Below are 25,038 nucleotides of genomic sequence, written 5' to 3'. Positions count from 1 at the left end.
ATGGTGGAGCCCTAACTGTCTGACGCGGAGCTGAGGGGAATATTGGAAGCCCCGTGGGCTGTGGCTACGGATTAGTGTATCCACAAGAACTTGGGATATAGATCTTAAACTAAATACAATCTATAGCGTTTCCCCCCTATAAGAGGACCTCAGACCCCGTCTAAGACTAACTAACCATTCTTAAAACAATCAAATACGGATGGAGTTACCTTGGTGATAAGTGCACCTTTGCCCCTGAGTTTTTTTTTTTTTTTTTTTGTTGCAATACTTTTGTTACACAAATTGATGACGGACAGCCTGGACTGTATCTTAGGGTGGATAACTTTGTATTGCTGAACTATTTTTTGAGGTGTCACTAAACGTGTCCCTAAAGATATTTTGCTCAGAACTATAACAGTGGTGCCTGAAAGCAGGGCTGATAGGAGTTACAGAGCCAGAGGGTGCTGTGGGTTCATGCTCGATGGGGCACGGGCCAACCAGGCCACAATTCTACGTGGGACTCTGCCTGTTGGGGCACTGGCCAACCAGGCCACAACTCTCTGTGGGACTCTGCTTTTTGGGGCACGGGCCAACTAGGCCATAATTTTCTGTGGAATTCTGCTCATTGGGGCACAGGCCAATTAGGCCCTCATCCTTTGTGGAACTCTGCTTGTTGGGGCACGGGCCAATTAGGCCATCATTTTTTGTGCAACTCCGCTCATTGGGGCACAAGCCAATGAGGCCATTATCCTCTGTGAAACTCTGCTTGATTGGGGCACGGGCCAATTAGGCCATTATTTTCTGTGGAACTCTGCTTGTTGGGGCACGGGCCAACTAGGCCTCATTCTTTGTGGGACTCTGCTTGTTGGGGCACGGGCCAACTAGGCCATACATTTTTGTGGGACTCTGCTTGTTGGTGCACGGGCCAACTAGGCCATACATTTTTGTGGGACTCTGCTTGTTGGGGCACGGGCCAACTTGGCCATAATTCCCCCTTTTTATTTTTTCTTTTTTTTTTTTGTGTGCGATTGTATTTTTCGTTTCTGACGTTTTACTGTTGGAGTTATAATAACGCTGTATCATTAGAGTGGAATTGTGGGTGTACCCTTTTGGGGATGGATAGATACATGTCAAGGTCTGGTGGCAATAAACAATCTCCAGTAGCAGCACGCTTAGAGATGGGAAAAAAACAGAGAGTTGTAAAGGCATCAGCTGTATCTCCCAAACAGATTACAATACAAGAACCCACCCCGGTTTCTACACCCACTCGCTTAGAACAGAGAGAAGAGCAGGATAATAGTGCAATAAGTGCTTCAGACCTAACAGCAAAGATGCTACCAACCATAGACAAAAAACTAGATATGATTCAAGCTACCTTAGACTCTGCCCTAGCTAAAATTGCTGAAAATACAGCCAGAATAAACGAATTAGAACAAAGGGTCAGTGACCTAGAGGATCAGGCTCTGGAGTCATATAACCAAGAACAAATAAACTTAAAGCAAGTTCAATGGTTAACCGATAAAATCGATGACATCGAAAATAGAGACCGCAGACAAAATTTGAGGTTTATAGGCATCCCACAAAATGTCTCAGACAAGAAATTAGGAGATTATATCTCAGAGAAAATTGTCAGGACCTTGAAACTTCAAAATGAAATCACTGAGGTTAAAATAGAGAGAGTACATAGATTAGGCCCAGTGAGGGAAGATGCAAGGGACAGATCAAGGCCTACAATAGCTAAATTTAGCGATTATTCCACAAAGGAAAAAATTTTAAGAACATATAGAAAAATGGCTCCACTGGAGGTAGACGGGGCAAAAATTTTGATTTTTCAAGATTACTCAGCGGCACTGCAGCAAAAACGCAAGGCATTTCAGCCAATATGCAGGCTATTGAATGAAAAGGGATTAAGATTTGCACTATGGTACCCAGCGAAGCTTCGCATTTTTGTTAATGATAGAACCTTGACATTTGATACCCCAGAAGAAGCTAGAGAGTATTTGCACTCAGAAAATGTAGCTGAGATTAATCTAAGAGAGGGGCATGAGGGACGGGGATAGATATTATAAAAAGTAAAGATCATGGAGGGGTCCAGCAGATCATAGAATGGAAAATAGAGCAGGTTATTTAAAGAGATATAAAGAATTAGGAAGGAAACACAGGCAAGGAAAGGGAAAAAAAAAAAAATAAACCCAGAAGATAAACAATCACGAATATACACAGATAGATCACAAAGAAGTTTTGGAAGATATTTTCATATACACTTGAAGAGAAGAAAAAAGAAAAAAAAAAAAAGGAAGAAAAAAAAACCAACAGTTCACGATGTTAAGATTTGTCACATTATTAACGAGGGTTATCCACATCCACTGAATAGAAACAAAGTTACTAATAAGGTAACCTTAAAGGTCACATTTGGCATGCATGCACCAATATGGATCTCACCAACAATACTAAGAAAGGGAATGATATATAGAAGTCACTTGATAGCCATTGTAATATTCTTTAACTTACCCTTCCAAATACTGTATTATTTCAAATATATAAAAAGATTAGATAATGGTAAAGAGGAAATTTTAGCGGGCTATGCCCTGGGATCATGCCGGTACCCCCCTCCCCCCCTCCCCCTCTTATCTTCCTTCTCCCTTTTTATTGTCTGGGTTTATGCGGAACTGTTGGTGTATGTTATATATGGAATGTGCTTATGGGCAAAAAAAATAAAATGATTATTCTGTATAGTCTAACTATGTACAGACAGGACATGGCTAGAGGTGATAGAGTTACCCCAGAGACGCTATGGTTTGGAAAAGTCAGAGCATCTGCGCATCTAGCACGACTCAGCCATCCCCCCCTGAAATAATAGCATAAATGGCCAATAATTTGAAATTATTATCGTGGAATGTGGGGGGATTAAATACCCCGATAAAAAGAAAAAAGGTTGTTGATCATCTGAAAAGGTGTGGAGCTGGAATTGTGTTTTTACAGGAAACGCACTGGAAATCAGGGGAGGAGCAAAAACTTAAAGGCCAGTGGATAGGCGAATGTATCTCCTCAGACTATAAATCCAAAGCTAGAGGGGTGGCAATTGTCTTCTCAAAGAAGATTACATATACAATTCTGGAAAAGGAACATGATCCCGAAGGGAGATTCCTGCTCCTTAAGATTGAATTAAATGCAAAAAAATATACTCTTCTGAATATATATGCCCCCAATACCGCTCAAAAGGAATTTTTTGTGAAAATCTCGACCATGATATGGGAGAGAGAATGCCCAAATCTCATCATAGGGGGGGATTTTAATTGGATAGATGACCCCATGATGGACAGATCAAGGGTAGCACCTAAAAATCCCCCACAGGTTAATAGACTTATAGACAACCTTAAAAATAATCATGCACTAGTAGACCATTGGCGGCTACAGAATCCTTCAGGTAGAGCATATACATGCTTCTCGGGAGCCCACAAGACCCTGTCCAGAATTGATTACTTTCTAGTGGCAGAAGATCTGGTCAGAGATTTGGGAGACTCCGGGATAGAAGGATTTGTAATTTCGGACCACGCAATTATTTATACAAATATAGTCTTACGAGATCATGTAAAAGGAAAATGTACATGGAGATTTCCAGTATATCTTTCCGAATCCGAAGATTTCAGGCAATATCTGATAAATAAATGGCGAGAATTTCAGAAGGATAATATTGCTCATGTAACCGAGCCAATACTGTTTTGGGAAACGTCCAAGGCAGTATTAAGGGGGCATATAATTGCGTATGTACAAAATTTTAAAAAACAGAATAGAAAGAAGTACGACTTATTACACAAAAATGTCGAAGAAAGATTCAGGGAGTATATGGAGAACCCCACGCCAGATACTTTTGATAACTATAAGATAAACAGACAGATATTGGAATCACATCTTTTAAGCCAGGCCAAGCATTCCCTGGATCACTCCAGAAACAAATTTTATAGATGGGGTAATCGCTCAGGTAGACTATTGGCCTCACTAACAAAGGCAAAAAAAGGCCGAAATAATATCACAGCGTTAAAACTTCAATCAGGCAGCCAGGTAGTAACTACACAAGAAGAAATAATTAATATAATGCAGGAATACTACCTTAAAATATATACAGAAGAGACATGGGAGCCGGATCAGGTTGAGGCCCTCTTTAAACAAATAAACCTCCCCAAAATTGACGCAGCCCAGGTAGAACATTTAAATTTAGATATTACAAAAGAGGAAATAGAGGGGGCATTCCGCTCTCTAAAAGTTAGAAAAGCCTCCGGTCCGGATGGATTTCCGGCGGAATATTATAAAATCCTGCAAAATGAAATAATTGACCCTATAACCAGTCTATTTCAATACCTGCAAAATAATACTCCTAGATATCCCCAATTTAATGCGGCCCTCACCACCCTGATCCTAAAAGCCAATAAAGACCCACAGAAGGAGTCTTCTTATCGTCCTATTACACTTTCAAATATTGATTGCAAAATTATGGCAAAAATAATGGCGAATAGGATCCAGAGAATAGCAGGAGACATCCTTACAGAGCATCAGCTCGGCTTTGTGTCAGGACGTCACTCTGTAAAAGGGGTCAGGATGGCGATTGCCGCAATTAACATACTCCAGAGAAATAAGGATAACCCGGGCATCCTTCTAAGCCTGGACGCCAATAAGGCGTTTGATTCAATATCGTGGGGATATATGTATAAGGTCTTAGAGACAAGACGGTTTGGAGCAAAATTTATAAATTTTATCCACTTTTTATACCAGGATCCTCGCACAGCGCTCTTAATTAATGGAGATAAAAGTAAGGAAATTGTGATGAGGAGAGGCACTAGGCAAGGATGCCCCCTCTCCCCACTCCTCTTTAATCTTGTTTTAGATCCAATGCTTCGTTTCTTGCAAAATTGGGAGACCCTGAAAGGGGTTAAGACCCGGAAGCATGAAATTAAAATCTGTGCTTTTGCGGATGACCTAATATTATATATAGCAGACCCCGCGGCCTCGATCAAAGAGTTACTAAAAAAACTTGAGGAGTTTGGCAAGGCATCGGGGTTTACTATAAACTTAGATAAGTCAGTGGCACTTTATTTAAAAATAGGAGTTAAAAAACCACCATGGGCCAATGAGATGTCACTAAAATGGGCAGAAAGTCATATTACTTATCTAGGGGTAAATATTCCCAAGGACCTTAGTAAACTCCATGACCTGAATGTAGGCCCTGTCATTGGAAAATGTGCAAGAGAACTGAAAGGATGGGCAAAACTACCTGTATCTCTGATGGGGAGAATAAATTTAATTAAAATGATAACATTTCCCAGACTCCTGTATCCTCTTCAGATGTTACCTGTTCTACTATCCCTTAACGATAGTCGGGAGTTAGATAAGATGTTCAGGAAATTCATCTGGGAAGGCAAAAAAGCCAGAATAAGCCTTAAAAAATTACAACAGCCCAAAGAAAAAGGAGGCGTCAATTTCCCCAATATGGAGAGATATAGTTTGGCCTCCCACTTTCGTTATATAAGGGATTGGATATGGGAGAGAGGAGAGTATACTAACATCCAGTTGGAATGTGAAACCCTTATAAAGGGGGATCTAGTGGCATATCTACATTCCACAGATCGAGAAGCTGAGTCTCGGGCCACATCGAATCCCTTATTAACATCTAGTCGAAAAGCATGGTATATTGTCCGCCATAGATTGGGCCTCAACTCTAAGATCTCTATCATTTCAAATTTTCTGAACAATCCTAGCTTTCAGGATGGGAAAGCTGCATACCCATTTAACCACTGGAAAAATAAGGGTATAGTAAGAGTTGGGCAATTAATTGATGCTGTGAATAGAAGACCTATGACTCACAGCCAGGTAGAGGAGAAGTATGCAACAAGCATACCACTGGATCTTGCATTCATTCAAGCCCAACATTATGCGAAAGAAATTACTCAAACATTAAAGGAAAGGGACTGGGACAACGACCTAGATAAGCTCCTGTTGCAACCGCATTTTGGAAAAAAAGCCCTCTCTTTTTATTATAAACTCTTTAGAAATATGTCTGATGACAAGGTGGTAAGAACAGGGATAAGTAGATGGACAGAACTATTTCCAGGGGTCACGGAGAATGATCTATATATCCATCTAGACCTCATTCGTAAGACACTTCCCATGCCAACATATACAGAGTTATTTTTAAAAATATATCACAGAGCATATTTATCTCCCAACAGGAGAAACAAGATTGGGTTATCTAATAATAGTAATTGTTTGAAATGCGGGATGGCTGGAGCGGATCTGGTCCATTGTCTCTGGAGTTGCCCTGAGGTCTACCTTTTTTGGAAGAACGTAGAACGGTTTATCCAAACCTATATACAGAGTGACTTCCATATATCAGCGCAATGGGCCATTTTAAGTATTGAACCTGGCGATGGGACAACCAGGTGCAGAAAGGCTAAGCATAAAGTAATGATGGCTATATCCGCCACTGCCAAAAAAACTATTCTGCAGATGTGGATTCAGCCTCAGCCCCCTTCTATGAAACTGTTTTTGGATAAATTATATAATGTATTTTTGATGGATTGGGTGGAAGCTTCCACACAAAAAGCAGGAAACCAAGGGAGGTTTCTCGAGAACTGGGGAGATTTTATACAAACTCTATCCCCCCAAGTTCAAGAGAAAATTCAGACTTGTTTCTTGCTAGTTGAGTGGAGGTAATAAAAGGAGGTTGGGGGACAAATATAAACTTATACTGCTCTGAAGATTGAGAATAAGAGGATGAAATAATACTCCCGGGGACTATCTCGCCATGTCCTGTCTATAATAAAAAAAAAAAAAATGTGTATAAATATCTAATCTTCCTTTTTTAATCCAGAAGTGAATATGTATCTTAAAATGTATTGTCTTTTCTTTTTCTTTTCTCTTTTGCTATTTTTCTTTTTTTTTTCTTTTGTTTTTGTTTTTCTCCGATGTAAATTGATATAATATTATATATCGGTAATAAAAAAAAAAAAAAAAAAAAAAAAAATACTGTAACACAGAAATAAAAGCATTATTATGTATGAAAAAAAAAAAAAAAAAAAAAAAAAAAAAATGGGATCTAGCACCAGCCCACGAACGAAGGGATGCATTTTGCACATCCCTCTGGAGCTTCCAGGGTGTTCCCTGGAATTGAGCGATTTCTCCATTTAACAGTCACCAAGGCTTGATACAACTCTCACAGTGACTTTTGAATAATTTTTGTGGCGTACCACTGGTCTAGAGCCTGCGTGTATCTGTTACACTAAACCTTACTAAAGTACTAAACCTTATTTCGTAGTAAACCCTATTTCGTAGCCCCTTCTGCGCACAGTCCGTCTTTCACTTCATTTATTTCATTAGTATTCTGAAATCTGCTCTCAGCTCTCCTACAGCCCTTTCCCAAGGGTGCTGTCATTTGGCAGTAATTTCTATTGGAAAGTTTGGAGATGATGGGAGGATCTGCATCCGTTCTTGATTTTATTTGACAAGATTGCAGCAGACGTTTATTAAGCTGTCAGATATCAAAAGGTTATTGTCAGGAATCCCCCGTTTGGTGCAGCTGAACAGATGCCGAGGCAAATATTGTGATTACAAATGTATTCTCCGTTAACTCTTTATACCACCTAGAACCGATGTAACTCCTCTATTGCTGGGACGCAAAGCAGGATTTCATTTTTACATTTAATTTTTATTGATTTGTGTCTTAAAGATAAAATGTTTGCAAGCAAACTAATTCTACCATTCTACTTTTGGTTAGGATTACAGTTCTGCCACAACTTGTGGGGATGGGGTGGGGGCTAAATGATGTCAATTTGTGATTCCATGAGCCAGATGCACTACGCTTCGAAAGTGATAAAATGGAGAGTGATAAACAACCAGCCAATCAGCTTCTGCCTGATATTTGTAAAACACAGTCTGTGACTTGTGAGCCCTTTGTGCCCCAGCCTGATACCAATACCCAATTACGTAAGTTTATCCAAGTCGTCCGGAGGCAAGTTGGAATTTGGTGCATTTATCAGCAGGTCCCATCTCAGTCTAGGAAACAGCAGTGGGTGCACAGGCTGAGCGGAACCAGGTGGGAGCTGTCCTGTCCCCTATTCCAGGTGTTTGCAGGTCTCCTGGCACAGCTCCAATTAACTCTGCAGCACCAGCGGGTACGCCCCAGAGCTCTGTTGGAAGAGCAGTGGTCACACACGGATCCTGCTGTGAACCACACAGGTGCTGGTGTACATGCAGGTGCCCGTCAGAGCTTGGAGCCTGGAGGCACACGGCTCCATTGCCTCTGGGAATTGCTCTCCTGTCAGTGACATCAAAATAGTTATACCCCTGTTTCTAATATTCATATTTAAGATCTATAAAATATTGGGTTATAAAATGCCTATGACCACAGCACATGCAGTAAGACAAATCGCCTGAATGGATCTTACAGCTGTAAAGGAATTGCCACAGGAACACTGCATAATGGTTTAATACCTTTTTTTGCATTTGTGTCATTTTGCAGCAAGATTTAGGTTCTCTTGAAAGTAACACCAAATGAGACACCTGGTTTATTTTGGTCCCTAACACGTACCTGTTCCCATTTCTTATGTGACATTACTCTGTGTATATTACAGATCACATATTAAGGTTCTTTCTCACCCATAGAACGGTTTGTTACTAGTTTACATTTAGGTACCTGTTTATTTGCACTGCATAGAGAATTATTAGTAACTGCTCGGGGGAAATTTACTAAGCTGGGAGTTCGATTTCACCTGGGATGTTGCTATGGGCAAACAGTCCGATACTATCTATTATCTTCTAGAATTTGCTAAAATTAATAGAAAGTGTATTCTGATTGGCTGCCCATTGTAATATCCGATGTGAACTAGAACTCCTATCTTAGTAACTTTCCCGCCTCATGTCCAGGTTGCCAGGGAAGCATTTCTATCAATGAAGCCAGTAGGTTCCCTAGTTACAGCACACGATGACCTTCCGATTCCATCAGCCCCAGCACTATCTCTCACAGAGGGTTCTGTTTATTACTACCCGCAAGTTTGCCCTAATTATATTGTTGCAATTAAAAATGTGGGGATGGGTTTATTAATGAGCTCTCCTGGTGAACAGTAAAATCTAGTCATATCAATAATAATAATAATAATAATAATTGATAGCAATACTCTTGGTTTGGACCATACTTTGCCTATATTTCTTCCTCTCCGGAAAATGCCCGAAGAGTAGAAGCAGGTGGGCAGTGACGGGTGCCATTAGTACAGGGAAACGGTCGCAATTGGCTACAAGATGCAAAGGGGTGTGGCTACAATTGCATGATTTGCATATAGTTAAGTTGTTAAGCCCCACCGACGAAAGTTGGCAAAATACAAGAGGGGTGCCTACTCTTCCCAAGGAAGGGGGGGGGGGAACTCAGCTAGGGGGGGTGGTGGTGGACAGGAAAGGCCGCGTATCTCATTTGAAATTACCTGTAAATCAGGCATGGCCAGTGTGGTGAAAATACACATCCCAGCATGCCTTGCCATAGTTTTAGCATTCCCTAATAGCAAAACTGTGGCAAGGCATGATGGGACATGTAGTTTCACAACAGCTGTAGGGCCATAGTTTGGACATGCCTGATGTAAATGATTGCGGCTTTGAGACATCGTTCTGCTATTGGTGATATTCTCTATAGCACTGCTAGGAGAATTGCACCAGATAGTTTGCATCCATCCTTCGCTCACAGCACCTGTAAATGCTGGCGGTTCCCATAGGCGGCCATTAGGGACCCATATTGGCACTGATGGCTTAGTTACAGCACGCTGGTTGCTTTGCCTGGTCCTAACAGCGCTGATTTGATTTCTCTGGTAAGTTACATTACTCAGATGTATTTAACCAACCTGTCTGAGCATATTATTATGGACCCTACAGGTCTGTTCGCAGGGGGGCCGATGTTGTGCATGCGCATACACAGGGTGTGTGCACCCACGGCAAACAGTCTATTCGCTGGACAGCGTGCGGGGGCATAGGTGCCGATTTATGTTTTTGCTGCTGGGTGCTCAAGCCAAAAATATAGGGGAGTGGCTTCATGGGAAAGGGGCGTGGCCACAAAATAATATTGATTTATATTACACAGCACAGTTGTCTCCAATATTCAAATTATGGCAACAGTGCCAAATACATTAATGCTCACACAGTGCAGGTACAAAAATACCCCCCACAGTGCCAAATACATAAATGCCCCCACAGTGTCAAATACATAAATGCCCCCCCAGTGCCAAATACATAAATGCCCACACAGTACCTGTGCCAGCGACGAGGGAGGGGGAGTTCAGTGGGACACGGGCGGGTGGGCCTCTGCTGAGCGGGTATGTGTTCATCAATTTCCATGGGTGCTCGGGGCCTCAAGCACCCACAGAATCGGCACCTATGTGTGGGGGGCAGAGTGGGGCAGCAAGGAGCCCCATCAATATATGGGAACGCCCAGCGTTTCATGGGCGTTCTCATGCTAATGAGCCTGTGACACGGGTGCGGGGGGCGGGCAGCTGAAATCACCGGATGTCCGCTGCCCGCCTACTTCCTTCAGAATGTGCATGCATATGTAAGGCTGCTCCTATGCGTACACGTTCCACATCATTCGATGGTTGCCTATCGATGGTTGATGTGGGTGTTACACCGCAGGCTGTGAATGGATGTTATGTAAAACATCCATTCGTAGCTAGTGCGAATGTACGTGCCTTGCAAATGGTGGGCTGGCGTACCACTATTCGTAATGCAAGGATGCGAATTCGCATCCGAGCGAATCAACGAGAATAATCCCCTATGTGTATTACTCTGGCGTTTGGAAGCAGACAGCTGATTGTGGTTTGCACCAATACCTTACCAGATTCTCATTTCAACCAGCCAACTATTTGCCTATTTAAAATAATAATCCATTAATTTGGGGGCCTGATTCAGAGATGGGTATTCGGCATTTTACGGTCCCCCATCTGTGACTTTATGCAAATCCTGCTGTTGCAGCAATGATGATTAATGGTTATCCTGGGAACAGAAGTATGTACACCATTGTCATGGGACCCCACGAATAACCGCTTGGAATAGAATGTATTGAATATTGCTAGACTCTAAAAACATTGGAACCCCATTTGGAACACTTCCGATTTCAGAACTCCCCCCTCGGATTGATTACTGTGTGTTTTGTCTCTGGCTGGGCAGCTCGTCTGTGTACAACACATAGGAAAGTGAGCATTTGCGCAGTGCGTGTGTATTTGTGAGATAAGAACCTGATTATAGCAGAGAGCCCGGGATGTGTCACAGAACATGTCAAATGAGACCATTTCTGATTTCCTCACTTGCAGTTATCTTCAATGGAACAGCAGTTGTGTATATACCACTGGCTCCGTGCAGGGAAAACAAAGGGGTTTCAATTCTAATTGTTATTGCTTTTGCTATCCTTTTTATCTAGTAGAAAAGTGTGTGTGTATGTGTTAGCAAAACCTAATGCACACCTCCCAACTTTGTCCTGAGGTAAAGAGGGATGCCCACTCACGTCCAAAATGAGGGGGAATGGCCTCACAACCAGGGGTTATGACCTATGATTGCAGCACTCCTGTAAGATCATGCCACCATTTTTGCTGCCATTGGGAGCATGGCATGACATGGCTCTGTTAGCTGCTGGCCATGCCCCCAGGGACCAAATAGAGACCCCCACTCTAATCATTTGACCCCAAGAGATGAGCCCAGGGGGGCAGTCCCACACCCAGTGCAGTCTTTCCCATTGGGCTTAATGGGCAGTTGCCCAAAGGCCCAAGGATTCTAGGGGCCTGCCGTCCACCCCAATGGGGAAGACAGCACTGCCCTTGGGAGCTGCTGCGGCGGTGGGCAGTGGTCGCTGGAAGCTTATAGTGCTGGGCTGTTTGCCGCGGCGGGGCCCGGGAGGGCTAATGTTAAGACGGCCCTGCCCACACCAAGTGCCAGAAAGTCCCTTCAACAGCTCTGCACTTAGGACATGGAGGGATTTCCCTGCCACCAAACCTTTGCAAATGTGTTTGGGGTACAGTATACCCCATGCAGTAACAATAACTGTATTTGGTGAAAGCGAATATATCAGTATTATATTGAGGAATACGATGTCATTGGGCGAATGTATAACCCTGCTGGAACTACTGTTCTAATGCACATATACTACAATGGGCTTCCACATCTGCTGATGGCGGTAGCTGCAGGGGCCAATATCTGGAATGTTTTGCATTCCGCTACTGGTAAATTGGGCAGCATTGCATTCCTATGGGTGATATGGCTGCCGGGGGCAATGAAAGTATCGCAGCAAGTATTGAAGATATCAGCTGCGGTCCCTCCTGCATACTTTCGGGGGATGCTTTATATTGGCGGCTAAAACCCATTTTTAGGGTGCAGTAGAACCATCGCTGGCCAGCTGCATAGTGCGTATCCCTACAATGATGAAAGTGATCTGTATCCCAGAGATGGAAAGTGCTCTTTTAATTGAGGGACGGGTGCTAATTGCAGTGCATGATAATCGCTGGCTCTGTATGAATCACTCTGCTCAACTCCTAGCAGATGTATCTGGCCATTAGTGAAATGACTTCTCATAAAAGATTGACTTGACCTGTACATTAATTCATCGCGACCTTTAGACTGTCTGAAAGGACAGATCTGCACTTATGAGACTGCATTCCGTAAGCGCTTCTATTCAAAACTTCAAAGGCGGCTAATTATTTTATCTTTTTTTTTTTTTTTTTTTTTTAATTTGTCCCGGTCTCTTACCAATTTTTATTCATATGCGGTCTTCGAAGTCTTCTACAACTATTATGGTGATTTATCACATGTTTCCCTGAGAGTCTTTTTATAGGGGCCATTATGGACATAGTATTATTTATTTATTTTAATGATTTGATTAATTTGATTGCGGATACATTAAAGTTTCAGGACACTGAACAATATTTCTAAGAGCAATGGAGCCCGGTTTAAATTTGAAAATGTTAAATTCTAATGTTTGAAAATGTTACATTCAAGGGAGGGAGTTAAGGGAGCTTGGGACTGCCCAGTCACTAGGGGAGATCTGGGTACGCCCCCAAAATTAATTAAAAATGTAGGTTGCGGCATTAGACCACGCCCCCTCTACACTAGTTCACACCCACCCCTGCTCGGTCCGCCCGTGCCTTCGGGAATGGCAGGTCCGGATTTGGGAATGAAAATAACAAGACATAAATTAATTATCAAGGTCTATGTACTACACCTTGGAGAGATATAACGTGGATGGAGATAAGGTACCAACCAGCTCCTGTACTGTCCTTTTTAAAACACAGCCTGTAACATGGCAGTTAGGAGCTGATTGGCTGGTACTTTATATCCGTATCTCCCAGGCGTAGTACATAGACTGCATAATTATTACAGCGCAGATGAGAAAAAGTGGAGAGAGATAAAGTATCAACCAACCGACGTTGATTGGCTGAAACTTTATCTCTCACTCTCAAAACCTTGTTACTGGGGGGGGGGGTGTAACAAGGGGAAGCGGTCATCTATTAGAATGAACTTAGGTCTACAGTCATTAGGTCGACCCCACTAGGTCGACTGGCAGGAAGGTCGACCTGACTTAAGGTCGACATGGGCCAAGGTCGACATGACTTAAGGTCGAATTTGCATAAAGGTCGACATGAGGAAGGTCGACTGGTCATAAGGTCGACATGAGGTTTTTCACAGTTTTTTGAGCCGACATGTGCCGACAGGCGGTATTTCATGCCCTACCATCCACTAAGGCGTGGAGGAGGTTATTAAAGCTGTGGCGAGCGAAGCGAGCCACCGTGCCCGAAGCATTGCGAGCGTCCGATTCTCATTGCCAACTGTGTCCATGTCGACTGTGAAACAGTGAAAAAACCATGTCGACCTTATGTTCAGTCGACCTTCCTCATGTCGACCTTTATGCAAATTCGACCTTAAGTCATGTCGACCTTGCCCCATGTCGACCTTAAATCAGTTCGACCTTCCTGCCAGTCGACCTAGTGGGGTCGACCTAATGACTGTAGACCTAAGGTTATTCTGACAGATGTACCGATTCCCTAACAAGGCAGGCAATTTCGAGCTGTGATACCATGTACTCCCCTTCTCCCCATTTGCTCAGTATTTAAACAGTAGATGAGTAAGCTCTAGCGCCACCTGTGCCCCATATTGTGTATGAGTAAGCTCTAGCGCCACCTGTGCCCCATATTGTGTATGAGTAAGCTCTAGCGCCATCTGTGCCACATATTGTGTACTAGGTGATTCATCGCGCCCTACGGGCGCTCTTCACACCGTCGTAAGGGGCTGCGCCCCCTTAATTTGTGAACGTTTGTATATGAGAAATATGGTTAGAATTGTATGAAAGATGCCCTGTATTGCAACTTAGGTGTCCGCGAATCGCGGGAGGGGGGGTCGCGGAGGGTGCCGCGAATTGCAGGAGTGGGGGTCGCGGGGGGTGCCGCGAATTGCAGGAGGGGGGGTTGTGGGGGGGTGGATGCTGCGAATCGCGGGAGGGGAGGGATTGCAGAGAATCGCGGGAGGGGGGTTGCGGCGAATCATGGTAGGGGGGGTCGCGGGGGGTGTGCAATGAATCACGGGAGGGGGGGGTCACGGGGTGGGGTGCCGAGAATCGCGGGGGGGTGTGTGTGTGCCGTGAATCGCGGGAGTGGGGGTTCCGGGGGGGTGTGACGCGAATCGCCACAAGAAAAAATCAACACATAAAGGTCAACACATGTAAATGTTGACAAAGTGTGGCACTTCATTGGTGTCCATGTCGACACATGAGAATGAATATGAAAACATTCAAAAAATGAAAAAAAAACTTCAAAAACTCATGTCAACCTTTTTCATTGTCGACCATAGCCATGTCAGTGTTTTCCATGTGCAATTTAATTCTGGAGCTGCCGCGAATCGCGGGGGGGGGGGGGGTGCCGCGAATTGCGGGAGGGGGGGTCGCGGGGGTGGGTGCCGCGAATCGCGGAAGGGGGGTTACGGGGCGGGGGTTGCGGCGAATCATGGGATGGGGGGTCGCGGGGGTGTGCCGTGAATCACGGGAGGGGGGGTCACGGGGTGGGGTGCCGAGAATCGCGGGGGAGGTGTGTGTGTGTGTGCCGTGAATCGCGGGAGTGGGGGTTGTGGGGGGGGTGTGACGCAAATCGCCACAAGAAAAAATCAACACAGAAAGGTCAACACATGTAAATGTTGACATAAGTGTGGCACTTCATTGGTGTCCATGTCGACACATGAGAATGAATATGAAAATATTCAAAAAATGAAAAAAAAAAACTTCAAAAACTCATGTCAACCTTTTTCATTGTCGACCATAGCCATGTCAGTGTTTTCCATGTGCAATTTAATTCTGGAGCTGCCGCGAATCACGGGGGGGTGCCGCGAATTGCGGGAGGGGGGGTCGCGGGGGTGGGTGCCGCGAATCGCGGGAGGGCGGGGTTCACAGGGGTTCTGGTGGGGGGTTGCCGCGAATTGCGGGAGGTGTGGGGTCACGGGGGTTGCCGCGAATCGTGGGAGGGGGGGTTGCGGGGGGGTGTGACGCGAATCGCCACAAGAAAAAATCAACACAGAAAGGTCAACACATGTAAATGTTGACATAAGTGTGCCACTTCATTGGTGTCCATGTCGACACATGACAATGAATATGAAAAAATTAAAAAAATTAAAAATAAATCTTCAAAAACTCATGTCAACCTTTTTCATTGTAGACCATAGCCATGTCAGTGTTTTGCATGTGCCATTTAATCCTGGGGCTGCTGCGAATTGCGGGGGGGGGGGGGGGGTGCCGCGAATCGCGGGAGGGGGGTCGCAGGGGGGGTGCCGCCCCGAATTGCGGGAGGGGTCGTGGGGGGTTCTTTTTGCAGCGAATCGCGGGAGGGGGGGTCGCGGGGGGTGTTTTTGCTGCGAATCGCGGTAGGGGGGTCGCGGGGGAGCGGGTGTTTTTGCCGCGAATCGCGGGAGGGGGGGGGGGGCGCGTGGGGGGGAGGTTTTGCCGCAAATCGCGGGAGGGGGGCGCTCACCTGGTGGCTGTGGAGTAGCAGTGCTGGGCAACATGGGAAGGCAGTGGGTGTCTGGCACTGTCTGTGGGCTCACTGGGCTGGTTCTCTGTCACATACCTCCCAACATGACCCTCTCCAGGAGGGACACAATGCTCTGTTTCTAGACTTCCCCTTAATGTATGATTGCCATCACCTGTTTTAAACAGGTTAATTTCTCAGAAAGGTGTTCAGCACAGATGAAGGCAATCACACATTGGCCCTTATTCTGATTCGCGCGGTACGGCCCGCGTGCGGCCGTACCGCCGATGTTTTCCGTCTGCACATGCGCAGAGGTCAATCTGCGCATGTGCAGGCGAATTCGCCGCACATAACGTTACTACGCCGCAAAGGGGGCGTATAGGGGAGTGAGGGGCTTCATGCCCTCATTTCCCTATGTATACGCCCCGCGTTTCATGGGCGTTCCCATGCAAACGCGGGGCGTACGCATGCTAATGAGGGCATGACGCAACTCATGGGGGCGGAAAGCTGACGTCGCCGGATGTCAGCTTTCAGCCCCCATACAAGCTACCACACGGACGATTGTCCGTGTGGTCTCAGCTTGCGGGAGCTGCCGCGGCGTGCGGACCTGCCTTCGATGGTCGACGACCATCGAATGCAGGGGGCAGCTCCCACCATGGTGGAGGCGTAGCCTCCACCATTTTTATGCGGATCGCCAGCCGTCCGTGTACGGACGGCCGTGGCGATCCGTAGGGTGGGCGGGGATTCGTCTGGTGCGGTCGGAGCCGCATATGCGGCTCGACCGCACCAACCAGAATAAGGGCCATTAAGAGGAAAGTCCAGGAACAGAGCGTTATAGACACAGACACCCACTTTGAGTGACAGATGTAGCCAAATATATAGGAGACTAGGTGATTCATCGCGCCCTACGGGCGCTCTTCACACCGTCGTAAGGGGCTGCGCCCCCTTAATTTGTGAACGTTTGTATATGAGAAATATGGTTAGAATTGTATGAAAGATGCCCTGTATTGCAACTTAGGTGTCCGCGAATCGCGGGAGGGGGGGTCGCGAAGGGTGCCGCGAATTGCAGGACGGGGGTCGCGAGGGGTGCCGCGAATTGCAGGAGGGGGGGTTGTGGGGGGGTGGATGCTGCGAATCGCGGAAGGGGAGGGATTGCAGAGAATCGCGGGAGGGGGGTTACGGGGGCGGGGGTTGCGGCGAATCATGGTAGGGGGGGTCGCGGGGGGTGTGCAATGAATCACGGGAGGGGGGGTCACGGGGTGGGGTGCCGAGAATCGCGGGGGGGTGTGTGTGTGCCGTGAATCGCGGGAGTGGGGGTTCCGGGGGGGTGTGACGCGAATCGCCACAAGAAAAAATCAACACAGAAAGGTCAACACATGTAAATGTTGACAAAGTGTGGCACTTCATTGGTGTCCATGTCGACACATGAGAATGAATATGAAAACATTCAAAAAATGAAAAAAAACTTCAAAAACTCATGTCAACCTTTTTCATTGTCGACCATAGCCATGTCAGTGTTTTCCATGTGCAATTTAATTCTGGAGCTGCCGCGAATCGCGGGGTGGGGGGGGGTGCCGCGAATTGCGGGAGGGGGGGTCGCGGGGGTGGGTGCCGCGAATCGCGGGAGGGGGGTTACGTGGCGGGGGTTGCGGCCAATCATGGGAGGGGGGGTCGCGGGGGTGTGCCGTGAATCACGGGAGGGGGGGTCACGGGGTGGGGTCCCGAGAATCGCGGGGGAGGTGTGTGTGTGTGTGCCGTGAATCGCGGGAGTGGGGGTTGTGGGGGGGGGTGTGACGCAAATCGCCACAAGAAAAAATCAACACAGAAAGGTCAACACATGTAAATGTTGACATAAGTGTGGCACTTCATTGGTATCCATGTCGACACATGAGAATGAATATGAAAATATTCAAAAAATGAAAAAAAAAAACTTCAAAAACTCATGTCAACCTTTTTCATTGTCGACCATAGCCATGTCAGTGTTTTCCATGTGCAATTTAATTCTGGAGCTGCCGCGAATCACGGGGGGGTGCCGCGAATTGCGGGAGGGGGGGTCGCGGGGGTGGGTGCCGCGAATCGCGGGAGGGCGGGGTTCACAGGGGTTCTGGTGGGGGGTTGCCGCGAATTGCGGGAGGTGTGGGGTCACGGGGGTTGCCACGAATCGCGGGAGGGGGGGTTGCGGGGGGGTGTGACGCGAATCGCCACAAGAAAAAATCAACACAGAAAGGTCAACACATGTAAATGTTGACATAAGTGTGCCACTTCATTGGTGTCCATGTCGACACATGACAATGAATATGAAAAAATTAAAAAAATTAAAAATAAATCTTCAAAAACTCATGTCAACCTTTTTCATTGTAGACCATAGCCATGTCAGTGTTTTGCATGTGCCATTTAATCCTGGGGCTGCTGCGAATTGCGGGGGGGGGGGGGGTGTGCCGCGAATCGCGGGAGGGGGGTCGCAGGGGGGGTGCCGCCCCGAATTGCGGGAGGGGTCGTGGGGGGGTTCTTTTTGCAGCGAATCGCGGGAGGGGGGGTCGCGGGGGGTGTTTTTGCTGCGAATCGCGGTAGGGGGGTCGCGGGGGAGCGGGTGTTTTTGCCGCGAATCGCGGGAGGGGGGGGCGCGCGGGGGGGAGGTTTTGCCGCAAATCGCGGGAGTGGGGCACTCACCTGGTGGCTGTGGAGTAGCAGTGCTGGGCAACATGGGAAGGCAGTGGGTGTCTGGCACTGTCTGTGGGCTCACTGGGCTGGTTCTCTGTCACATACCTCCCAACATGACCCTCTCCAGGAGGGACACAATGCTCTGTTTCTAGACTTCCCCTTAATGTATGATTGCCATCACCTGTTTTAAACAGGTTAATTTCTCAGAAAGGTGTTCAGCACAGATGAAGGCAATCACACATTAAGAGGAAAGTCCAGGAACAGAGCGTTATAGACACAGACACCCACTTTGAGTGACAGATGTAGCCAAATATATAGGAGATGAGTAAGCTCTAGTGCCACCTGTGCCCCATATTGTGTATGAGTAAGCTCTAGCGCCATCTGTGCCCCATATTGTGTATACATTGCAGATTGAGATGTGTTGCACAGAGAGAACGGTACTTATGTAGTATCTGGGCTGCCGATTTTTTGATTGTATGCCTTAAGTTAAGGCATACAATCAGATGCGATGCGATGCGATATCGCATCGCATCGCATACGATACGATGCGATGCGATGCGATGCGATGACCCGATTTTTCCATAGGATTCAATGTTAAAATGGACTGAGTCCATTTTAACATGAAATTCAATGGGAAAAAGGGGTCCTTTTCATACCCCTACTATCCAAGTGGGCATGGAGTTGGATATAAACCTGTGGCGAGCGTAGCGAGCCACCGAGCCCGAAGCGTGGCGAGCGAAGCGAGCCCCGCGAGGGGACGGTATTCTGTGTCCCCTCGCGGGGCTCGCTACGCTCGCCACGCTTCGGGCTCGGTGGCTCGCTACGCTCGCCACAGGTTTATATCCAACTCCATGCCCACTTGGATAGTAGGGGTATGAAAAGGACCCCTTTTTCCCATTGAATTCCATGTTAAAATGGACTCAGTCCATTTTAACATTGAATCCTATGGAAAAATCGGGTCCATCGCATCGCATCGCATCGCATCGCATGCGATTTGGTCGGGTGCGATGCGATGCGATGGACCCGATTTCAAAATCGGCAGCCCAGTTACTACATAAGTACCGAGAGAACAATATATTGAACATGGTAGTTTTCTACATCGGATGTGTGTTCCTAAGTGTTTACTTCAACCTTGTCTCAAGAGGGTTCTAAAAACAAATGTTTCCATTATGGATTGATTGCAGCAGTTTGGGAGGATAACCGAGCACGCGTTCACACAATAGACGTAACAAAGGATGCCGGGAATTGGGAGCGAGGTGATCGCTCTTCTCTGCCAAATGTATTCTGCGGTAATGTTTGCTGTTATGTGTCTGCATATCCCTCTGCCAGTCAGCATTGGCGCTGCGCTGTATAGATGAGGTGCCTGGGAGAAAGAAGGGTTCTGGGATGGATGGGACACATGTAAACAGTCGACATGGTCAACATGGTCAAAAGTTCAACATGAAAAAGTCAAGATGAGTTAAGCTATGTCGACATAGGCACCAAAAAGGTGAAAAACTAATGTCGACCCTTTTCATGTTGACCCTTATCCAGGTCAACCTTTCGTTTGTGTCGAGCTTTTGATCATGTCAACCTAATGCATGTTGACCATTGCTGTGTCGACCAGTGACCGTATACCCTACACACGTAGCGATATGTGTAGCAATGTCTGGTTCTTAATCGCCGGGAGATTACAGCATGCGGGGCTGCCCATCGCTGTCGCTATGGCCCCTACACACGGAGTGATGTAGGGGCATTTTCTGAGCGATGTAGTTAAATTAAGTAAAATCGTTCAGAAAATGCCTGTATATCGCTACGCGTGTAGGCCCCATAAGTCGCTCTGCACATGTTCCGCGATGGTCTTATAGAGAGTGAGTGACAGTAAGAGACCAATTGTGGGTGGTAAGAGGGGAGTGGAGGCCAACATGCAGATGTGTTACAACCATTTTCATTGGTTCTCGCAGCCTGCGATAACCTATGTAGTAACCGTGGCTCCAGCATCTAACCGCCCACAACCATGCGTCATGACCACAGCTGTACTCAAAAGTCTGATAATCCACTGAGCTGCGACTTTGTACACTGAGATTTACTATGTTGCAAGTGGACGTGTCTATACAAATCGCGGCAGCTGCAAAGGTCCTGAATCAGCCCACCCAGGTCTATAAGATATTTTGGCAAACTGGTGACTGGACAAGAAATGTACAATATTTGGGCAATAAACATGGACTATGACATGTTCCTGATTTTTCCCTTCTGTACATACAGTAGGAGTCGATTCCGTTATTTCACCCACACTAGTAAGTGCTGGTTTATGCCTTATGGGGGGGAGATGTACCGGTCCTGGAGAGAGGTACATGCCCTTATTCTGGTTCACTCGCAAAGGCAAGTTCCTTCTCAAATGGACAAAACCATGTGCACTGCAGGTGGGGCAGATGTAAGATGTGCAGAGAGAATTAGATTTGGGTGAGTTATTTTGTTTCCGTGCAGGGTAAATACTGACTGCTTTATTTCTACACTGCAATATAGATCTCACTTTGAAGTAAAACCCCACCCAAATCTAATTCTCTCTGCACGTTACATCTGCCCCACCTGCAGTGCACATGGTTTTGTCCATTTGAGAAGGAATTTGCAATTGCAAGTGAACCAGAATAAGGGCCTAATCAGCCAATTATCTCTTTAATGCCATGTTACGGGGTGCAATTGAAAAATGTCAGTTAGGAGCTAATGCATTGGTACTTTCTCTACACTTTATAATTCTATGGGGCAGCCTTAAAAAGAGATAAATGCAAGTGTGATAAAGAGTGATAAACATCCAGCCAATCTACTAGTATCTGTCATTTCTTTAAACACAGCCTATATCATGACCGTTAGGAGCTGTGTGGCTGAGCATTTACTACTCTTTTCAGTGGCGGCTTTTACCTATGGGCTGCAGGGTAAAATCCGCCCCTGTAGTGAAGCCATATGCAGTCTGTGAGACTGCACTGGCTTCACTGTGACTGGCACTGACTGACTTCCTATTGGAAGTCCGACCTGCCAGTCACCAAGGCAGTCCCATTGGAGGACGCCTTTCTGTGGCTTGCCGTGCAAATACTGCACACGCGCTGCTCCCGCTGCCTGTCATTTGTTTTGTGCAGGCGCCGGGACCATGATTCCTTCTATGGGCTGTTGCCGAAGCAGCCCATAGAGGCTGGCCGCATGCGCAGCACAGAGGTTTGTACTGCACATGCGCCAGTCCTGTTGCCTGTCATCAGAGCACAGGTGCCAGGAACTCTGTCCCTGCAGGGAACGGCGGCCGCATGGGGGTGCCTGCATCGTGGTACCCAGGCAGCACCCTTCCCCAGAAAAGGTGCGGGCTGCCACTGCTCTTTATCAGCCTCGCATTTATCTCTTTTTTTAAGGCTAAATATACATCTGGATCTGCCGCCTGATTTCTATCATTTTATTTAGCAGCGCCAAAGAGAGATTGTACCATGAGGGGGGTGAGATGAGGCTTCATTGCCGGAATTGCGCAGCTAATTAAACCATTCTTCGCTGGTCTAATTTGTCTTAGATTTTTTTAAATGGTACAATAAATCTACAAAAGTGAAGGATTTGTGCCACTTTGTAAATTGAAACTATTTTTATCAAATGTGCATTTTCCATAATGTCCCCATAAGTATGCAGCGGAATTGTGAATGGCGCAGCTATAATGCTGGTTATGTGCAGAGCGGCGTCCGACTGACTCCTCTCTCTGTGACTTTGTACAGGACACAGCTGGGCAGGAGAGATACAGGACCATTACTACTGCGTACTACAGAGGAGCAATGGGATTCATCCTGATGTATGACATCACCAACGAGGAGTCTTACAACGCTGTGCAGGACTGGTGAGTCTTTTCTGCTGCTGAATGTGATCATTAGCCGGGGTCGGTGCATATTTTTTTGGGAACCCTAAGTAAATGTCAGCCAAGTTCTCCCACCATCATCCGCACCCCAATACCGACATTCCAGAAGCTCAGGTGAAAGTGTGGAGCTGGCGCCTTACCAGTTATACACCTGACGTTTGTTTTGAGTCCAACAAGAATCCCTGTCTCAGAGTCGCCCTTCATTTTGTGAAAGTTAGACTCAGGGGCACCCCTTAAATTCTGTAGCCCCTAGGCAGCTGTCTAATGGTAGAGTCGGCCGTGTGATCAGCAGCATTCTGCCATTTCTCAGGTGAGAGATTGCCCCTTAATTGGCAAATTATTTTTCCAAAAACCACTCAGAAATTGTCTGGATTTTTTTTATGATGAAGTTGGGTAAAGAACATCTTTTTAAAACGTGTCCAAATAATTTTATGTTACAGATTTAAAGCGGCAATCCTTAACAAGGCATGGTTCAACCTTGGAAATGATTGCCGCTTTAAAATCCATTAAATATTGTCCGACTTCCCTCCCCTCTGGCGAGCTTGGACGCTATTACATATTCATACCTCCCAACTTTAGAGTTGTGTTAATCGAGGCCTGGCCACACCGAAAAGGGGCGGGGCTTCAAGTGTGGGGCCGCTGGCAGAGCGGCGTGGCCTTGTTCAACGACCCTGGTTTCTATCGATTTGGGGGCGTGGCCAGTGCTCCTCGAGCTTCACCCTGCACTGCATGCACACAATGTCTATTTAACGATTACCAGAGCTGAGCAGCGGTGATTGCTGGCTCCCCCCAACTCCCCTTCACCTCCTCCTGTGGGAAACGTTACCCGCAGTAGGAACAGCAGTGTTGTCTGTAGCCCATAGGCTATGATGGACTACACCATCTCAGAATGGTGGTGGCATCAGGACCTGATGCAATGCTGCCCGATGTTGATACATCGGGCAGCATCATATCCCCAATAGAATCCTATGGGGGAAGCAGCTGTTGGCGTGACAGGGGGATTGCAGCAGGGATTGGAGATTCATGCCGTGGTCCCTCCTGATACATTCGGATAATACTTAATATTTGCGGCTAAATCCCGAAAACGGGTGTAATTCGGGTGTAATTCCCGAAATGGGTCCCTAAAAAAAAGAAGGGGCGATACATACAAAGTATGGAACTAACATGTGGGAAGGAAGGAATGCTGTTAGGGATGAACAATGGAATGGCCTCTTTGTGCAAGTAGCCAATGGAGAAGGAGAATGGAGTGTGCAAAAGTGGGTTGCAATACACTAGATCAGTGGTTCACAAACTTTTTTAGATTACGGCGCCCCTGAGTATCAGAATTTTTTCACGGCGCCCCTAGGGCAAAAGTGTCTCATTGTTGAAATCATAAAAAATATTCAGTTGAGTAAATTGTGTTTATATATCATCCCTAGTGTCAGTTATGTGATAATGGACATGATTCACTTCTGTTTGTAAACATTTTGCATATTACATTAGTCATACATTTTTTTATGGTCATGGACCACCAACTCAGGGCAGCCCTGCAAGTCTCCCAAGGCACCCCAGGGTGCCACGGCACACAGTTTGGGAACCACTGCACTAGACTGTTAGGACCACCTGTCTGACAGATTTATTTATTTATTTATTTACAGTTTCTTATATAGCGCAGCAGATTCCGTTACAGCGTCTTATATAGCGCAGCAGATTCCGTTACAGTGTCTTATATAGCGCAGCAGATTCCGTTGCGCTTTACAATAGTAGACAGCGATAAAACAAACTGGGTAACAACAGGCTTGGAGGTAAGAGGCCCTGCTGCAAGCTTACAATCTATAGGGATATAGAAGGGAAAGACAAGGACAGTCACCAGTAATAGCATAGCTTGTAGGTCCAGAAGGGAAGCTATATAATACATAAGTGGCTCAGAGGGCTATGAGTGTGGTACTTAAACATGATAGGCTTGCCTGAAGAGGTGAGTTTTCAGGGAACACTTGAAAGTTTGGAGGCTAATGGAGAGTCTTATTGTGCGTGGAAGGGCATTCCATAGGATGGGAGCAGCCCGATGAAAGTCCTGTAATAGTGAATGGGAGCTGGTGATCCGTGCAGAAGAGAGACGCAGATCTTGTGCAGAGGGGAGTGGCCGAGATGGCGGATATTTTGAACTCTTGTCAATATGCTTCCGCAACACCGGGTGTTGTATCACCCAGTTTGGTAATCACTGCACTCTGACACTGAAAGTTAGATGATGGTTTTGTTTATGGGCAGATTACCTGCCAAGACCAACAATATTGCTAAAATGTACTAGGAAGTATTCCTATGTAATTTACAAATGTATTCTTCTGGGGACCTTAATTGTTTTTTTTGTTTCCTTTAGGGCCACACAGATCAAGACCTACTCCTGGGACAACGCACAGGTCATAATGGTGGGAAATAAGTGTGACATGGACGATGAGAGGGTGATAGCTCCAGAGAAAGGGAAGCACCTTGCTGAGCAACTCGGTATGTGTTATGCTACATCCCCCCCTGCTGGCTTTC

General features: G+C 46.3%; 1 protein-coding gene across 1 annotated transcript in view; it reads left to right on the top strand.

Annotated features, from left to right (window-relative positions):
* RAB3B (RAB3B, member RAS oncogene family) overlaps positions 1-25,038 on the top strand; it is a 135,783-nt gene that overhangs the window by 51,386 nt on the left and 59,359 nt on the right. Inside the window, exons 3-4 of the mRNA XM_083157400.1 lie at positions 22,385-22,503; positions 24,878-25,002. Coding sequence (XP_083013526.1) covers positions 22,385-22,503; positions 24,878-25,002 — 244 coding nt within the window. The remainder of the gene's footprint in view (positions 1-22,384; positions 22,504-24,877; positions 25,003-25,038) is intronic.

The sequence above is a fragment of the Crinia signifera genome, chromosome 8 (genome assembly GCF_055691185.1).
Source record: "Crinia signifera chromosome 8, ASM5569118v1, whole genome shotgun sequence".
NCBI lineage: Eukaryota > Metazoa > Chordata > Amphibia > Anura > Myobatrachidae > Crinia > Crinia signifera.
The sequence above is the reverse complement of the archived record's forward strand: the minus strand, read 5'-3'. Positions and strand labels throughout refer to the sequence as shown.